We start from the raw sequence: 17,272 nt of genomic DNA on the forward strand, positions 1-17,272 counted from the left end.
CTTAGCCACAAGGGCCACATCTAACTCCCTCTTAAATATAGCCAATGAACTGGCCTCGACTACCCTCTGTGGCAGAGAGTTCCAGAGATTCACCACTCTCTGTGTGAAAAAAGTTCTTCTCTCGGTTTTAAAGGATTTCCCCCTTATCCTTAAGCTGTGACCCCTTGTCCTGGACTTCCCCAACATCGGGAGCAATCTTCCTGCATCTAGCCTGTCCAACCCCTTAAGAATTTTGTAAGTTTCTATAAGATCCCCTCTCAATCTCCTAAATTCTAGAGAGTATAAACCAAGTCTATCCAGTCTTTCTTCATAAGACAGTCCTGACATCCCAGGAATCAGTCTGGTGAACCTTCTCTGCACTCCCTCTATGGCAATAATGTCCTTCCTCAGATTTGGAGACCAAAACTGTACGCAATACTCCAGGTGTGGTCTCACCAAGACCGTGTACAACTGCAGTAGAACCTCCCTGCTCCTATACTCAAATCCTTTTGCTATGAAAGCTAACATACCATTCGCTTTCTTCACTGCCTGCTGCACCTGCATGCCTACTTTCAATGACTGGTGTACCATGACACCCAGGTCTCGTTGCATCTCCCCTTTTCCTAGTCGGCCACCATTTAGATAATAGTCTGCTTTCCTGTTTTTGCCACCAAAATGGATAACCTCACATTTATCCACATTATACTGCATCAGCCAAACATTTGCCCACTCACCCAGCCTATCCAAGTCACCTTGCAGTCTCCTAGCATCCTCCTCGCATCTAACACTGCCCCCCAGCTTCGTGTCATCCGCAAACTTGGAGATATTGCCTTCAATTCCCTCATCCAGATCTTGATTCCTTTAAATATCCCCAAAGCTATTGATCTCAAGCAAGTTTATGTATACACAACTGAACCTTCTAGAGCAATTTCTCATTCAAGTAAAAAAAACAATGAATGTGCCTCTCATTCTGCATAACATCCAGCTGTTTTCCTTCCAAACTGCTTGTTGTACCTACAGGTTAACTGAGATTCAGAACCTTAACTTGAGGACCAAACATGCGACCTTGAAACATAGAAAATGCAGTCACTAATCCCAAAGTGTTATCCACTGACATGTCCACCATCTGCCCAGTCTCATTGGCTGAGATATAGTATGTCTCAGCACCATATTGTCTCAAACAACCTTGTTGGGCACATTTAACAAATTGCGCCCCATCTAAAACCACATACATGAAGACAATCCCAGTTATATTGGGAATGTTCAAATCCTCACTCCTGTAACCATACTGCATTTAGATGTATCTGTTCCTCTAATCCCGGCTGGCTGTTTCTGCCACCTTCCTCTGAGTGGCTATCCCTTTACAACAATAAACAAGACCTGTTTAGGAGGGGAATGACCACAGAAGACCCCTGCACCACCTGCCAACAGTTCACACATTTCCTTTCTCTCTATACCTATGTATGACCAACTGCTTCAATACACTATCTAGCACATTTTCCACATGGCTCTGCACAGTCTGACAGGAGCTGCAGCTGGACACACTTTCCATAGTATAGTTACCAGGAACATTGGAAGTTCCCTGATCTCTCACCTTCCTGCAGGAGTAGTTTATCCCTGCCCTACCTTCCATGTCATTTATTCCCAGTCCCTTCTGCTAAGAAATGAAACTGAAGCCTAATGTCACAAAGCAAGAACCAATAAAAAAATTCTGACCTCATACGGAAAAAGTAGCATTTTCTGAATATTTTTGGTGCGACCTATACATACATAATTTGATTGAGGTTCGCTCACTCTCTGCAGACAGTGTACCCTGAGGGAGAGAGCTAAATCTCTGCTTCAGGAACCCTGTAGAAAGAAAATGAAGTCTGTCTGTTTGATAGTAAATGCACATTTTGCCGTAATTATTCAGCAAAGTTTGGCCTTCACCAATATTTATAACTGAGCTTGGTCCAAATCCCGTAAAATCACATCCCTAATCCAATCAAAGAAGTGGTCACAATCCACGGACATAAGGAATAAGCCCACAAATATAATGAATACAATTGTTGATCAAATGAATAAAGACCACTCACAATGGGGCAAGTCATACTTAAAGAGCAGTCAACAAAGGTTACCTTTCGATTTCCTGTCCGCACTGTATAGGCAATGTTCTTCTCACTAAACATCAGCTGAAGGGGTACGCGAACACGGAAATCGTCCTTCCACAAAGCAAGGAGTAATGTGAGCAATTGGTGGACAGATGCATAATGAGAAGGTTCTTCCCTGTCATTCTCCTCAGGAGGATCAGATAATGGAACTTCCCCTGCAACTACAAAAAATGAGAGCATTCAGAAAATAGAACTATAGAACTGCAAATGCTGGTTTACAAATTCACCTGGGTGGATCTTAAGCTAACTAAACTTAATTTACGGATGACACTACCGCAGTGGGCCAGATATCAAATGATGGCAAGACGGAGTACAGGAAGGAGATTGAGAACCTCATAACCTGGTGTCAAGACAACAACTTTCTTCTCAATGTCAGCAAGAAAAAGGAAATAGTGATTGTCTTTAGGATGCGAAGCGATAAATATACACTGTCAGCGACGAAGTAGAGATGGTTGAAATCTGCAAGATTTTGGGAGTAAATATCACCAGCAATGTATTGTGGACTAGCCATATCCAAGCAATGGCCAAGAGCGCACACCAATGTCTTTAATTTAGTTTAATTACGGCACAGAAACAGGTCCTTTGGCCCAAAGAGTCCACCCCAAACAGCAATCCCCGTACACTAGCACAATCCTACACACAATTTACAATTTTTACCAAAGCCAAACTGACCTACAAACCTGTACGTCTTTGGAGTGTGGAAGGAAACCTGAGCACCCAGGAAAACCCATGCCGTCACAGGGAGAACATACAAACTCTATATGGAAAGCACCCCCAGCCAGGATCGAACCCGGGTCTCTGGCACTGTAAGGCAGCAACTCTACCACTGTGAAAGGGTGCCCTCCGCTTCCTTAGAAGGCTTAGGAAATTCGGCATGTTCTTACAACTCTTACCAACTTTAATAGATGCGCCATAAAAAGCATTTTATTGGGATGCATCACAGCATGGTTTGGGATCCATCCAAGATCACATAAAATTGCAGATTTTGCAGGGAATTGCAGGATTGTGGACACAGCCCAGACCATCACACAAACCAATCTTCCTTCCAATGACTCCATCTACACTTCATGCTGCCACAGCAAGTCCACCACATAATCAAGAACGAGTCTCATCCTGGTCACTCCCTCTTCTCCCCTCTCCCATCAGACAAGAGGTACAGAAGTGTGAAATCACATACCTCCAGTTTCTTCCCAGCTGTTATCTGGCAACTAAACCATCCTATCATTAACTGGAGAGCTGTCCGGACCTACCACTTACCTCTTTGGAGACCCTCGGACTATCTTTAATCAGTCTTTATCTTGCACTAAAATGTTATTCCCTTGATCCTGTATCTGGATAGCTCGACTGTAATCATGTATAGTCTTTCAGCTGATTGGATTGCACCCAACCAAAAGCATTTCACTGTATCTCGGTACACGTGACAATAAACTAAACTAAACTTGTAGAACAAGAGCAACGATCCTGCAAGTTCTCTGAAAACAAAGTATAAGATTTCGCCTATGAACATGTAAAAAAAATTACCTTGTTTATTAAAGCGTATAGTCATAGTACCTCTCCAATTAGCCTCACAAACACTTAGAAGAAAGTCAAATACAGTAAACAAAAAACAAAGTGCTGGAGGAACTAAGCGGGCCAGGCAGCATCTTTGGACTGAAATAGACAACGTTTTGGGTGGGGACCTTTTTAGTCTGAATTTCTCCAGCAATTTGGTTTTAATCGCTCAAGGTTACAGTCTCTTGTGTCTTCAAATATAGTGAGCTTCTGGTTCAATGACAAACACAATAAAAACTTTAGTCCTCAGACACATTTGTATGATCACATCACAATTCAAAGTCCAGGCCAAGGCAGAAGCAGTTGCACCCAGACTGTCACTCACCTCCTGTCTGGTTAATTGAAGCATTATCCCAATGCTGCCGTTATCTTCGAGAAATATAAATCACAATCCCAAACCGCAAGTGAAGTCAAGTGGGAGGATGTTACCTGTGAACTTCCCAATATTTACCCGTCTTAAATAATCTTGAAACAAGTTAATTTTTAATTGTAGTTTTGTGGGTTTCACTGTTGTGTAAATTGGCTACCATACTGGTTGTGAAAAAGGGCAGAAATGCATCTCCAAAAATGCCCCAAAAATGGGACTGACACGTCATCAATCATATATTTCTCTTTAGTTGCATATCACCGATTTCACCAGCAAAATCAAAATTCCAGTAACTAATTCCAGTAACAACATTAACTACAAAACTAGCTTTGCATTAAAGTTTACACGAGGAGGTGGAAAACATACAGGACACTGGAAGAAAATAAACTTTTTCACTTTTACCAGTTGCTTACCTAATAAAGATGCGAGCTCCACGGTGTACTTGGCAAGGGCCTGTTCAATTACCGGACAGATGTACTGTAAGAAAAAAGGCTACAATCCATCACAAGGGCCACCTCTTCAGTGTTGAGCATCGGAATAAAGTGATGAACTTAGAATGTTAAGCCATTTGGAGATTTCCAAAATAGATCTTGCCAGCATCCATCCTCCTCACAAACACATCAGCAGACCTCCCCACTCTTTTCTCTCGTGTTCTTTTACCATCCTGACCAATTCTGCTTTGCCTATAGTCTCCTTTCTGACGATTGCCCAAAAGAGTTACAAGAAATCACTAAGTGCTTTGCTCCATGCTGACACTGACAGACTGATGACTCTTCACCCGTAACTCCCTCCCTTATTTTCAGAGAACACGTAAGTACCTATATTCCCTGCCATAGTGTGAATGGAAGGCAATTCACTGATTGCAAATTTAAAAGAATCTGCCCTTGAAAAACGTGCCTACCTGTCTACATTTCAGCGTTTGGCTTAATCTTCTTAATAAACTGTCAAGTTCCTGGTGGTCCACTGTTTCGTCCCTATTCCTGGGACCCAATGTCACACTCAGCAGCTCCTTTGAAAAGGACAAAAAACAATTAGGCTATGGGTGTTGAAAATTGAAAAAAGTCATATCAGGATCATGAATTTATTTTCCCTATTAGACCAATGCATATTTGAAACTTCAAAGAGACCAGCACACAGGCTTTGATTAGTTGGGAAAATGTCTCAGGATTACAAGACTGAAGTTGTGATCCTCTTGTTCTTGGCCATTGCTGTCCACTCAGATTTTCCCATAGTACTCAGAAATATTCCAATCTCTTGGGTAGCTTTCATGCTTTGAACTCAAGCCAGTGAATCTCAGCAAAATTTATGCATGGAGAACGTTGCCTGTGACCCTAACCTTTGCCTTATTTCTAACTTAACACAGCATGACATCTGCCATCCCTAGACAGCCACCATAGTTACTCAGCTTTCCAGGACAAAGCTATAACATTTCTCAAGTATGAGTCCTGTTGAGAGCAAAACTCACAAAATGAGAATATTGAGACACTGGGGAGCATAAACAAGGAGACACAAGTATTTTCCTCCAAGGGCATAAGGTTACATTACTGACCAGAGTGAAACATTAGGCAGTGAGAGCGCTCTGGCACATTTACTTTTCCGGTTCGAATCAGCACTCATCAAACAGTTCTCCTTTCCACAGCAGGTACACAAAAATGCTGGAGAAACTCAGCGGGTGCAGCAGCATCCATGGAGCGAAGGAAATAGGCAACGTTTCAGGCCGAAACCATTCTTCAGACTGAGTTTCTCCAGCATTTTTGTGTACCTTCGATTTTCCAGCATCTGCAGTTCCTTCTTAAACTCCTTTCCACAGCAGCCTGATCTGCTGTATGTTTCCAATATCTGCAATATCTGCTTTTTTTCAATCCTCTACTGCTTAATAAAATCAGTAGCCAACTGCAGGAATCCAAACCAGGGGCAAGCAATTCTAATCAATTAAAACTAATTAGGTCAATATATCGCAGATAGCTACTCCAATCACACATCACCAGGAAAATTAATATAAATTATACTCATAAAATAACACAAATAAAAATTCCATATGATATACTCAATTTATCAGGCTCCAATAGAAATGAAGATGGAAAAACTGCACACGTTTTGTTTGTTGTTAATCAACAACATTAACTTTTGCAGTATCCCTTCGTCTAAAGTCAATGGATATATTTTAAGGTAGAGATTGACAGATTCTGAATTAGTAAGGGGTTATGGGGTGTCAGGGGTTATGGGGTGAAGGCAGGACAATGGGGTTGAGAATGAAAGATAGATCAGCCATGATTGAATGGCAGAGCAGACTTGAAGGGCCGAATGGCCTTATTCTGCTCCGAGAACGTATGAACCACCTCATTAAGACTAATGGAACATACCTTAAACTCGCTGGCTACCTTGGAAGGAGAGGGTGCATTGTGTTTACAGTCCGGCGTACAACCGCCCGTTGTTCCGGAAACCTCAGTTGCATTTGCCAATTGCACGGTTCGAGATTTCTTCAGTCTTTCAAAGCTGAGGGTCATTTCTTTCTTAATTAAAACTGATGACAAAACAGAAAGAGAGCCTGACGTAGAGAGCAAACCAATTGGCACTGCCACCGGATGCTGCACTTTAAGCAATGCACCAACATAACACACATTTGTTATTCACCAGCACCCGACAGTGATTGCTGCTGAGGCTACAGATTAAATCAAGGCATGTTTTCAATGTCCTTTGTTAGTTGTTATTGGTGCAGTCAATTAATGAGCTAATGTGCAGTAATTTAATGAATATGCTACTATTGAGACACAAGAGACTGTAGATGGTAGAACCTTGCGCAAAACACAAAGTGATGGAGTGACTCAGCATTAGTGGAGGGAGTGTTTAGTTTAAAGATATAGCATCAAAATAAGCCTTTTACCACATCAACTACTGATCACCCGTTCACACTAGTTCTACATTATCATTTTTGCATCCATTCCCTAGACACCAGGGGCAATTTTACAAAGATCAATTGACCAACAAACCCACACGTCTTTGGGATGTGGGAGGAAACAGGAGCACCTGGAGGAACCCACACGGTCACAGGGAGAATGTGTAAAATCCACACAGTTAACACTGGAGGTCAGGATCAAGCCTGGTGTCTGGTGCCGTGAGACGGCAGCTTTACCAGCTGCCCCTTTCAATCTGAAGGCTTCTGATCCAAAACGTTGTCTGTCCATTCTCTCCACAGATGCTGCCTCACTTTCTGATTTCCTCCTGCACTTTCTGGTCAATATGCCAACATCATCGCTTCAAGTCAACATGTTAACATTATCACTTAATTGTGTAAACTTGTCAATCACATTGACGTGATAAATTGGGGGTCACTTTATCCGGCCCCCAATCCCAGCCAACACCATCTACCCCGAGCCTGGAGATTGTTCAGCAAAACCCTACCTCATCCATGCTGCCCCAAATATTAGTCAAACACCTTTGGGAGAGAAGAGGAGAATAGAGAGGCCGTGTTAGGTGGTAATGGGAGGTTAGAAGAGGGGGATAGGGAGACCGGTGGATGCAGGGTCAGTAGTGAATCCTCTCTGCCCCCACCCCCTCCCTTGGAGAAAGACCAGTTGTGCTCCTCCGTACCTGTGATGTTGGTGGACAGCCACGTGCAGGCTTTCTCCGTTGCAAGGCGAGTTGCTATATCTTCTGCTGTCCTCAACACCTGCGTAGACAATGGCTGGTTCACAAAGGCAAAAGCAATAATGCAACCGACATACAGCAGTGAGCAATCAACAAGGGTTAGGGAGCAGATAGAGCTGGGGTGTGGGGAGTAAACCCGATGGGAGAAGGCATCCAAGTGAAAGAACATCTAACAGTCACTTGATATGGGAGAGCTGCCCCTCTGTTATCCTTTCACAAGAGACAAGCTGACAGGGCTGTAATCTCCCTCGAGGCTCAGTGCGTGGGCGTAATGTTCTGAATAAATTGATGGGGAAATTCCAGAGTACAAATTATAACTAGTAAAGCTTTATAAATCAAAGTTCTTGACCTCCCCTGCCCACCGTCAGGAGCTTTATGGCTAACACTAGATGACCACCACGGGTGAGGATATGGCAGGGTCAGGAGAGATTTATAATGCTATGGGGCTGAGTTACAGGCAAAGACTACAATAACAAGTAAATTATTTCCCCTTTAGCAAAACACCAAAACCATGCATGTTGTTGCTCCCACCTAGCGCAATCAGTGGGAGCTAATGCTGCACAAATAAATTTGTGTTTATTGTGTGTTTTGTTGTTTATTATTATATGTATGACTGCAGGCAACGAAATTTTGTTCAGACCGAAAGGTCTGAATGACAAATAAAGGAATCTAATCTAATCTAATCAACCTCCTCCCTGTCTAATTCACTCTATAATGGCCTATCCTGTGGACTGGGGAGTCTGCTTGCTCTCCATGCCACTCTCTACTTTCTCTTCAGAGTTAACTGTTAGCCATCCTGATAAAACTTCCTCCTGCTGCTGCCGTGACCACAGCAATGTCATGGTCCGTCCCCCACTTCTCTGAGCATCTCATCGCATCATTGAATAAAATTCTTGTTTGTTACCACCCACCTAAGTTTGCCAGCTGGATAGATTGTCAGAGGGGCTGCTGAGAGATTGTTTCCCAAAACTGAAAACTGGATCAAGAGATCAAAAACTCAGGATAAGACTTATCAGATAGGACAGATATAAAGAGATACTTATTTATGAGGAGGATAGTAAATGTTTGGAATTCTCAATCATGGGCACTCAGACATTGAGTGTATCCAAGACTGAGATCAACAGGCTTCTCGACACTCAAGGGAATGGGAGCACAGAAACATAGGAAATAGGAGCAGAAGTAGGTCATTTGTCCCTAGGAACCTGCACCACCATTTAATCTGACAATGATTGATCACCCACATTCAGTTCCCTGTTCCTGCTTTCTTCCCTCATCCTTATCTTTCAAGTCCTCGGAACAATATCCAACTCCGTCTTGAATATATTTAATGATTCGGCTTCAACAGGGTATGGGGATAGGTTGGGAAATGGAGCGAGGCTATGAGTGGGGTTACATAGGGGTTTCAGAGCTTCCATTACATTTTCATATGCATATGCACGCTGATAAGATCCAATCTTACCTCGCCTCCACCCTTCCCAATTTTCTTCGCAGGAGTCTCTATACGATTCAACTATTCTGTTCTCGATAAAGATAAAATGCCTCCAACTAAAGCTAGGGAATATCAAGGCCAGCAACGTCACATTGCTTCACAAACTGCCCACTGGAAATGGACTTGTTGCCAGGTGCCAGATGACCTAGGGCTGATGAACAATGAATATCTCTCTGGTTTCAGACACACAATTTGTTGACCTTTGAACTGAAAACTTAGGAACTGCCCATTATGTTGGCGTTGGTATCCTGTGGACCCGAGAAATTAAGTGTCCCCACCCTCCCACTCCAGGTAACACCACTCTCGGAGTGGAATTCAGTAGTTGAACAAACCGAGGCAGATGTCTCTCCTGGAAGCAGCACTTGAATTGCTTCAGGTCCCTTTCTGCTACAGAATCTGAAAAGTAAAATGAAGAAAATGAATATTACAGGGTAACGAATGGGTTCCGTTTTTACAACGTTTCTAAGTCAATTTGATAACCATCCCTCCACAGTAGTGTAATAAATGGCATCAAATCACATAGCACTGATACAAAAGAACAATTACGAAGAATGAAGAGAGGGAGGAAACTATTTGCTGTTTATAAGAATGAACATATAAACGTACACCAGACTTTTGAATTTAAGGAAATTAGGGGAGCGTATTCATACATGGAGGTATATATGAATAAGCTCCCATAATATCCTTAAATTCAAATTAACAATGACGGTGGTATGGATTCCGAACTGGCTTACTGATAGCAGACAGCGATGGAAGGATATCGTTCAGGCTGGAGGTCTGTGACTAAATCCGCATGGATCAGCAGTGGGACCTCTGTACCTCGGTACATGAGACAATAAACTAAACTACACTAAACCCTTAACGGCATTGATGTTTGGTTTCATTACATACATTTCTGTAACAGGAATGCAACTGTTGCTTTATCGCAGAACTACCTGTATCAGAAAATAGCTGAAGGAGAGCTGCAGTTTATTGACCGATGGATTGTAATTGATTATGCAACCACAAAGAAAATCAAAATACAATTCTGGGGAGAACAGCCTTGACACTGCTAATGTCTAAATTGCAAATCTTAGTCCCAGTTTCTTCATTCATGCATGCAAGTTCCCTTCTGGTATGAAGTTTTATGAAAGTTCTTTCCTTGCACTTTGTGTGAAGATGTTCAGTGCTTAACCTGCCTATTTATTGTTCTACTGTTTTGGATTTCCCTTCCCTGCCTAGAAGCGTTGGGTTTCTCCACAGTCCCTCACAGGGACTCCTTCCCCACACCTGCTCTGTATTTCTGTTTATCCATCACAAAGGTCTATCGGCACAAACCCTGTCTGTGATTCACAGTGACCTTGCATCAACTGGCATTTAAACCACTCCCACATGTCAGACTTGCCCAATATCAACTGCTCCTAACATTATAATTGACCATACTCCAATTTAGCACCTTCCTGCAAGGTATAGACTTATCCCTATTCAAACCAATCTTACCACTTATGGATTTGTGATCACTAGCCCCAGAATGCTCTTCCACTGAAACAACAGTCAGCTGGCCATGCTCATTTCCCAACACAAGGTCAAGTATGTTCTCTTCTCAGGTTGGACACACACTGTTTCAAGAAGCCCTCCTAGATACACCTAACAAATTCTTCCCTGTCTAAGCCTTTGACACTGAGCAGGCCTCAGTCAACATTGGGGAAGTCACCCATGAATACAATCCTGTTGCTTTGGCCTTTTTCGGTAATCTGTCTACAAATCAGTTTCTCTATCTCCCGCGTGCTGTTGGGGGTCTATCATACATTCCCATTACAGTACAAACACCTTTCTTATTTTTAAGTTCTACCCATTTCACCTCAGTGGACCACCTCTCCAATATGTCCTCTCTGAGTGCCACCACGCCAGTCTCTCTGATTAGGAAAGTAACTCCTGCACCTCTTTCCCCTTTCTCTCTATCACGTCTGAAACATCAAAACACTGTAACATTAGTTGCCAGTCGTGTTGTTCTCTCAACTACGTTTCCACAATGGCCACAACATCATGGTCCCATGTACCGATGCAAGCTCTAGGTTCATCTGCTTTCCCCACAATACTCATTGCATTGAAATAACCACACTTCAGCCAACCCATCAACGTCACCATATTCCTTCACTCTCCCTGCCTTCATTTGAGACTTACGGTCCTATCCTCTACCTTCCCATTACTCCTTTCAATTTTTGACCTACTACTTTAGTTTAAGCTCTCCTGAGTAGCACTAACAAACCTCCCTGCAAGGATATTGGTTCCTCTTCAGTCCAGGCGCAACCTGTCTCTCTTGTAAAGGCCATCTCTGCCGCAGAACAGATCCCAATGGTCTAAAAATGTGAAACCCTGCCCTGCATCAACATTTATATGTCCCATCTTCCTATTCCTACCCTCACTAGCAGGTGGCATTGGGAGAAACCTTGAGGTCTTGCTTTTTATTCTTTTGCTCCCGACATTCACTCCGCAGGAACATATCCTTTTCCCTATTTATGTTATTTGTGCCAACGTGCACAATGACTTCCGACTGCTCGCCCTTCCTGAGAATGTTCTACAGACATCCTGGGCCCTGGTGCCGGGGGGGGGGGGGGCACAGAATCTACTGCCTGCTCCCTAACTAATGAGTCTCCTATCATTATGGTTCTGTCTGACTTTTCCTTTCCCCACTGTGCTTCAGAGCCAGGCTCCAGAGCCACATGCCTGACCGCTGCTCTGGTGGTTTTACCACCACTGGCCTACTCAACAGTATCCACAGTAGCAAACCTGTTGTCGACAGGAATGGTCCCAGCTGTAAGGTGAGAGGGGGAAAGTGTAATGGAGATGTACGGGGCAAGATTTTTTACTCAGAGAGTGGTGGGGGCTTGGAACACATTGCCAAAGGTGGGAGTGGAAGCAGATACAATTGTGGCGTTTAAGAGTCTTTTGTATAAGCAAATGGAAATGCAGGGAATAGAGGGATATAGATCATGTGCAGGCAGAAGAGATCAGTTCAGCTAGGGATTGTATTCGGCTCAAACATTATGGGCTGAAGTTCCTGTACTGTACTGTTTTATGTTCTATGTCCACAAGGAGCTGCAGCTGAACGCTCTATCTGCAGGTATAGTCAGTCCTCAAGGGCATTGGTAATCCCCCTGACTTCCAACAGGAGGAGCATCCACTATCCCACCTGTCATCTCCATTGCACCAAGACGGTAGTACACACAAAAATACACTAAATAGACCTCTACCGTAACCTGCCAAAACCCTCTGCTCAGCCATTTACCCTCAAACACGACATTTCACCGCAACACACAGCCTTTCTCCCAACATGGCCGCTCGCAATAGGCATGTCTCCGTGCATCTCGCAGTGCCAATCAAATGGCTGTTTTTTTAAGTCCCGCCTCTCACTTTTGAAAAAAACCTTTAGATTTTGCAACTACCAACTTTGTTCTCAATTTTTGAAGATAAAAAGAATAATAGATAATTGAATACCAGAAGACCAAAATCAGTTCCTGCATTAGACTGTAGTAAATTACAAAGAATCCGGAAGAAAACTCAAAACACCCAGCAGGTCAGGAAGCATCCAGGCAAAGATAAACAGTTAATGGTTCAGATGTGACGAAAGATCTTTAACCTGAAGCGCTACCTCTGTTTATCATACCACGGATGCTACCTGACCTGCTGCATGTTTCCACATCATCTATTTTTTAGTTTTCCTTTATCTGCTGTTTATTTTAGTTTTCAGGAGATCTTTAGCTATCCAGCTGAACACATCATTAAAACTCCATCCCTCAGGGAAGAAGCAGGAAATTGGGCTTCACCTCACGTCTGATGGGCTGCATCATTGGATGCACCTCTGCATTTGTTTATAGAATCATACAACACAAGGTGTAATTGAGGCCATTGTGACTGTGCCCATCCAATTGGACTATTGTCTTGATCTTTTTTTCAGATCTCTGTAAATATTTAATTTAGTTTTATAGATACAGCGTGGAAACAGCCCCTTCAGCCTATCGAGTCCATGCTGACCTACTATTCCCTGTATACTAGTTCTATCCTACACTCTAGGGTCAAATCATAGAAGCCAATTAACCTACAAACCTGCACGTCTTTGGGATGTGGGAGGAAACTGGAGCACCCAGAGAAAACCCATGCAGTCACAGGGAGAACGTACAAACTCCGTACTGGCATCTCCCGTAGTTAGGATCGATCCTGGGTCGCTGAAATGCAGCAGCTTTAGTGCTGCCACCCTATTCAAATCTACATCCAGTAATTTTGAAAGTTGTTACTGATTCCACTGTCTTTTTGGGCAATACTCTTCATCGTGCAACGAGAGAGCACTCGATGGAAGGATTGAGGTATATCCCATCAGCAACTAGGGTGCCCTCAGATGCCAATTTAGCTTGTTCTATGAAGTGATTAAACCTTCACCACAATTCCTCTTTCAAAGCAGGAAGGAGATTGGTTGCTCGACAAACATGCACAACAAATCTAACAGACACTTACTCTTTTCCTTTGGCCATTGACTGTCTGCCTTCTTCACAGAGCTGATGGGTTACAGCTTCAAGCAGTTTGGGGAGGTTAGACTCCTCGTCCTTCATTTCACTGTGTAGCTTTGCTGTCCCACGTCTGACCAACTCAGACACTAGCGTTGCCCTAGGAAACGGAGTAAAGGCCATCATTTAAAATTACTTTTACTGCTGTTTATCAAAATAAGGACAGCACCCAAAACATATCAACCTAGTCCTCTTATTTTTGTTGTGAAGTCATGTCCAAAGTGTGGCGGAGTATTGTGTCCTGACGGAATGCTGGAATAGAAACTTATAGCACAGAACCGGCCCTTTTTACTTCAATGCCAACTGTGATGCCAGGTGATGTTACAATGATACAATTTATTTGTTGTCATTTGAACCTCATTGAGGTTCAAACAAAATTTGGTTTCTGCAGTCATACACACAAGAAAAAGAACCAACACACAACACAATTTACACAAACATCCATCACAGTGAATCTCCTCCTCACTGTGATGGAAGGCAAAGTCTTATCTCCTCCCCTGCACTCCTCATTCTCCTCCCGATGTCAGAGTCAAAGCCCCCGGCGGGCGATGGTAAGTAAATCCCGCGGCCATTAAAGCCGCGCCGGGCGATGCAAGGCCGCGCTCCGGCTCTTGGTGTTGGAGCCCCCAGCGGGCGCTAGCAAGTCCCGCGGCCATTTAAAGCCGCACCAGGCGATGTAAGGCCCTGCTCCAGGTAATTTTCAATTGTTGATCCAATGCTATGCCTTCTGTCCAGATAACTGCCCAAATCCCTTTTAAATGTTATAATATTATCTGTCTCCAGAACCATCTCTGACTATAAAACCGTCATCCTTTGTATCAAAAAAGTAACCCTCAGATCTCTTTCAAAATTTTCACCTTAATGCTACGTTCTTTACTTTTGGTTCCTCCTTCCCTGGGAAAAGATTCTAACTATTTATCCTGTCTCTGCCCCTTATAATTTTGTAAACCACTATCAGGTCACTCCTTAACATTTCAGTAAGAGTATGCCTTCTGTTCCTGCACTCTCTTTATTGTTCACACATCCTTCCTGTGGTGTGGTGACCAGAACTGTGCACACTTAGTAACCACTAAGGTTGCAACATGATGTCCCAGCTTTTCTAAGTAATATCTCAGCCTATGAAGACAAGTACACTAAATGATATCTTCACTATCCTATCACCCGTGTCACCACTTTAAGTGAGTTATGAACTTGCACCACAAGGTTCCTCGGTATATCAACACTCTTCAGATTCCTTCCATGTACTCTACATGCCCTGCCACAATTTGACCTCCCAAAATGTATTCCATCACACATGTCTGGATTAAATTCCATTTGCCACTGCTCTGCTCAACTTTCCAGCTGAGAGTTCTTTGCTTCAACTACATATAATAATACCGTACTCAGTTATACCGGACAATCGGCAATGACGGGCACCATTCCACCCCTCTTCCCTATGGTGCATTATATTGAAGGTTTACTGTATATTAATAAACCTGCAGGGCAGACATGCAATTGTTAAATGCATTTAAGGTTGCATATTTTGGTGGGAAATACATGAGAGCAGAGATCTGGATACTGCATGTGCACATATCATTTACGATAGAGGTGCAAGCTTGCCAAAGCAAAACATTTTATTCCTCAAAGTGCAAACAGCCTGTGCAGTGGCTTCCCACAGATCATCCTACATCCTGGGGCCAAGGAAAGAGCGTTCACGTCGCGGCCCTGTTTCAACCAATCTTTCCACCACCACGCACAAGAAGCACAAGAAGCGCAAGACAGACACCATTGGGCAGATGCCAAGAAGTGTGTTCAGCTCTGGCTGAACAACTTCTAATCTTGTGTGTGGACTCGATAAGAAGAAGAAGATCCTACATCCTGGTTGCCTTTACATCAGATCTTTGCGATTCTGCCCTGACATGCTGTTGAGCAAACAGTTGATGCTGATTTATAAGGAATGTGAGTTATTATTAGCAAAAGAAACCTCACAGTAATGTTCTGCCCCTAATTTAACTGTTTTATTTCACTTACTTAATATGCTTCACACAATTAGATCCAACTCGTTCAGCCACAAACTCCACTGTTTTGCGAAGTGAGGGGGGTTGATTATGAAAAAAGGCTTCCTCCAACTCTGCCTAAACAAGAAACAAAAATGTATATACAGATTAGTTTGTTATATACACCATGGTGCAATGAAATTCCTTGTTCGCGTGTAGCTCATAAATCAGAATGTACATACAGAAATGCTAAATACAATGATAAATAAGGTTATAGTACAATTGGAAATAGCACAACAAAATTAATTACAACAGTGGCATAACCATATATAGTTAAAGTAGATACAAGATAAATTATATATATTTGGTGTGATGCAAAATTCTTCCAATTTAGTTAATACCACACTCAATGAACAATACAATCTATTCACTAAGTTGAATGCCTGCTGTGATAGTTTACCAGTTAATGCATTCACTGTTCACATGATACAATGCCCTTACAGAACACATTATCTGCTAGTCTGTGTTAACTAATATCAGTTGCAGCAGTGAGTTTGCTAAATTGATCATGGGGACCTCAAGGAATTGTGTCATTCAAGGCAATGCTGGAAACATTAATACTAAATCATGAGGATGGAACATTCACTTAGGTTCTGGGAAATTGACAGAGCCAAGCTTGAGCCAGGGGAGAACAAGCAACAACCTCTAACCTTCCATAGCAGTGAAAGTTTACCAAGACAAAGAGAAAACAATGCGGTCGAATAGGGAGCAGGAAATAAGAGAGATCTTTATATTTCCAGAACAAAATGAATCAAAGTTGCTCTGAGAAATTTAAAGCTATTAAAGTCTATCATGAATAAACCCAATATTCCAAATATTTCACTATTGAAATATCTGGCATCAGTTATATTCAGTCAATCAGTTATATTCAGGTTAATCCACGTATGTATGAACTGAATCTGAGTCTATCAGAGTTTAATATCATGGGGTAGAGGTGATCTGACCGAAATGTAATGGATTTGATCGTGTGGCTGCTGAGTGTATGTTTTCCTCTGTTGAGCTATTAGGACTAGGGGAAGCAGGGTTTCAGAATAAGGATTCACTCATTCAAAATTGAGATGGTTGAGATAAGGAGAAATTTATTCTCAGACAGTTGTACCTCTTTGGAATTGTTCACCCAAAAGAGGTGTGGAGGCAGGATCACTGAATATTTTCAAGATAATGCCAGATGTTTAAACTACAAGGGAGTCAGGGGGGTATCGGGAGAGAGGGGGAAGAAGGCGAGACCAAGACTGGCATAGACGCGATCATACTGAATAGTGGAGCAGTCTCAAGGGACGTGGCCTCCCTTAGTCCCTTTTTGTTATGTTCTTATTAATGAATGCAGGCAGCACGTACTCTGCAGATGTCAGATGCAAGAAGCAATGTATTACCTGGAGTTTCTGCTGTGACTGTGATGAATCTGGCACTACAGGCTCTGCTGAAGTTGGTGTGATCTTTCTCATATATCCTCCATTTTTTATCCCATTACCAACTACATAGGAAGCCAACAACTTGCGTAACTCACCTGC

General features: G+C 42.7%; 1 protein-coding gene across 2 annotated transcripts in view; it reads right to left on the reverse strand.

Annotated features, from left to right (window-relative positions):
- Positions 1-1,888: 1,888 nt before the first annotated feature.
- LOC116970485 (codanin-1-like) overlaps positions 1,889-17,272 on the reverse strand; it is a 35,769-nt gene continuing 20,385 nt past the window's right edge. The window contains exons 6-14 of one of the 2 annotated variants that reach the window (XM_033017131.1): positions 17,135-17,268; positions 15,736-15,839; positions 13,676-13,825; positions 9,517-9,580; positions 7,639-7,717; positions 6,411-6,571; positions 4,949-5,056; positions 4,461-4,524; positions 1,890-2,290 (exon numbers count right to left, since the gene is read on the reverse strand). In XM_033017131.1, the coding sequence (XP_032873022.1) occupies positions 1,947-2,290; positions 4,461-4,524; positions 4,949-5,056; positions 6,411-6,571; positions 7,639-7,717; positions 9,517-9,580; positions 13,676-13,825; positions 15,736-15,839; positions 17,135-17,268 (1,208 nt within the window). In that variant the 3' untranslated portion in view covers positions 1,890-1,946. Of the gene's footprint in view, positions 2,291-4,460; positions 4,525-4,948; positions 5,057-6,410; positions 6,572-7,638; positions 7,718-9,516; positions 9,581-13,675; positions 13,826-15,735; positions 15,840-17,134; positions 17,269-17,272 lie in introns of both variants that reach the window. The other variant, XM_033017132.1, reaches the window with a different exon arrangement.

Source organism: Amblyraja radiata, unplaced genomic scaffold (genome assembly GCF_010909765.2).
Source record: "Amblyraja radiata isolate CabotCenter1 unplaced genomic scaffold, sAmbRad1.1.pri scaffold_940_ctg1, whole genome shotgun sequence".
NCBI lineage: Eukaryota > Metazoa > Chordata > Chondrichthyes > Rajiformes > Rajidae > Amblyraja > Amblyraja radiata.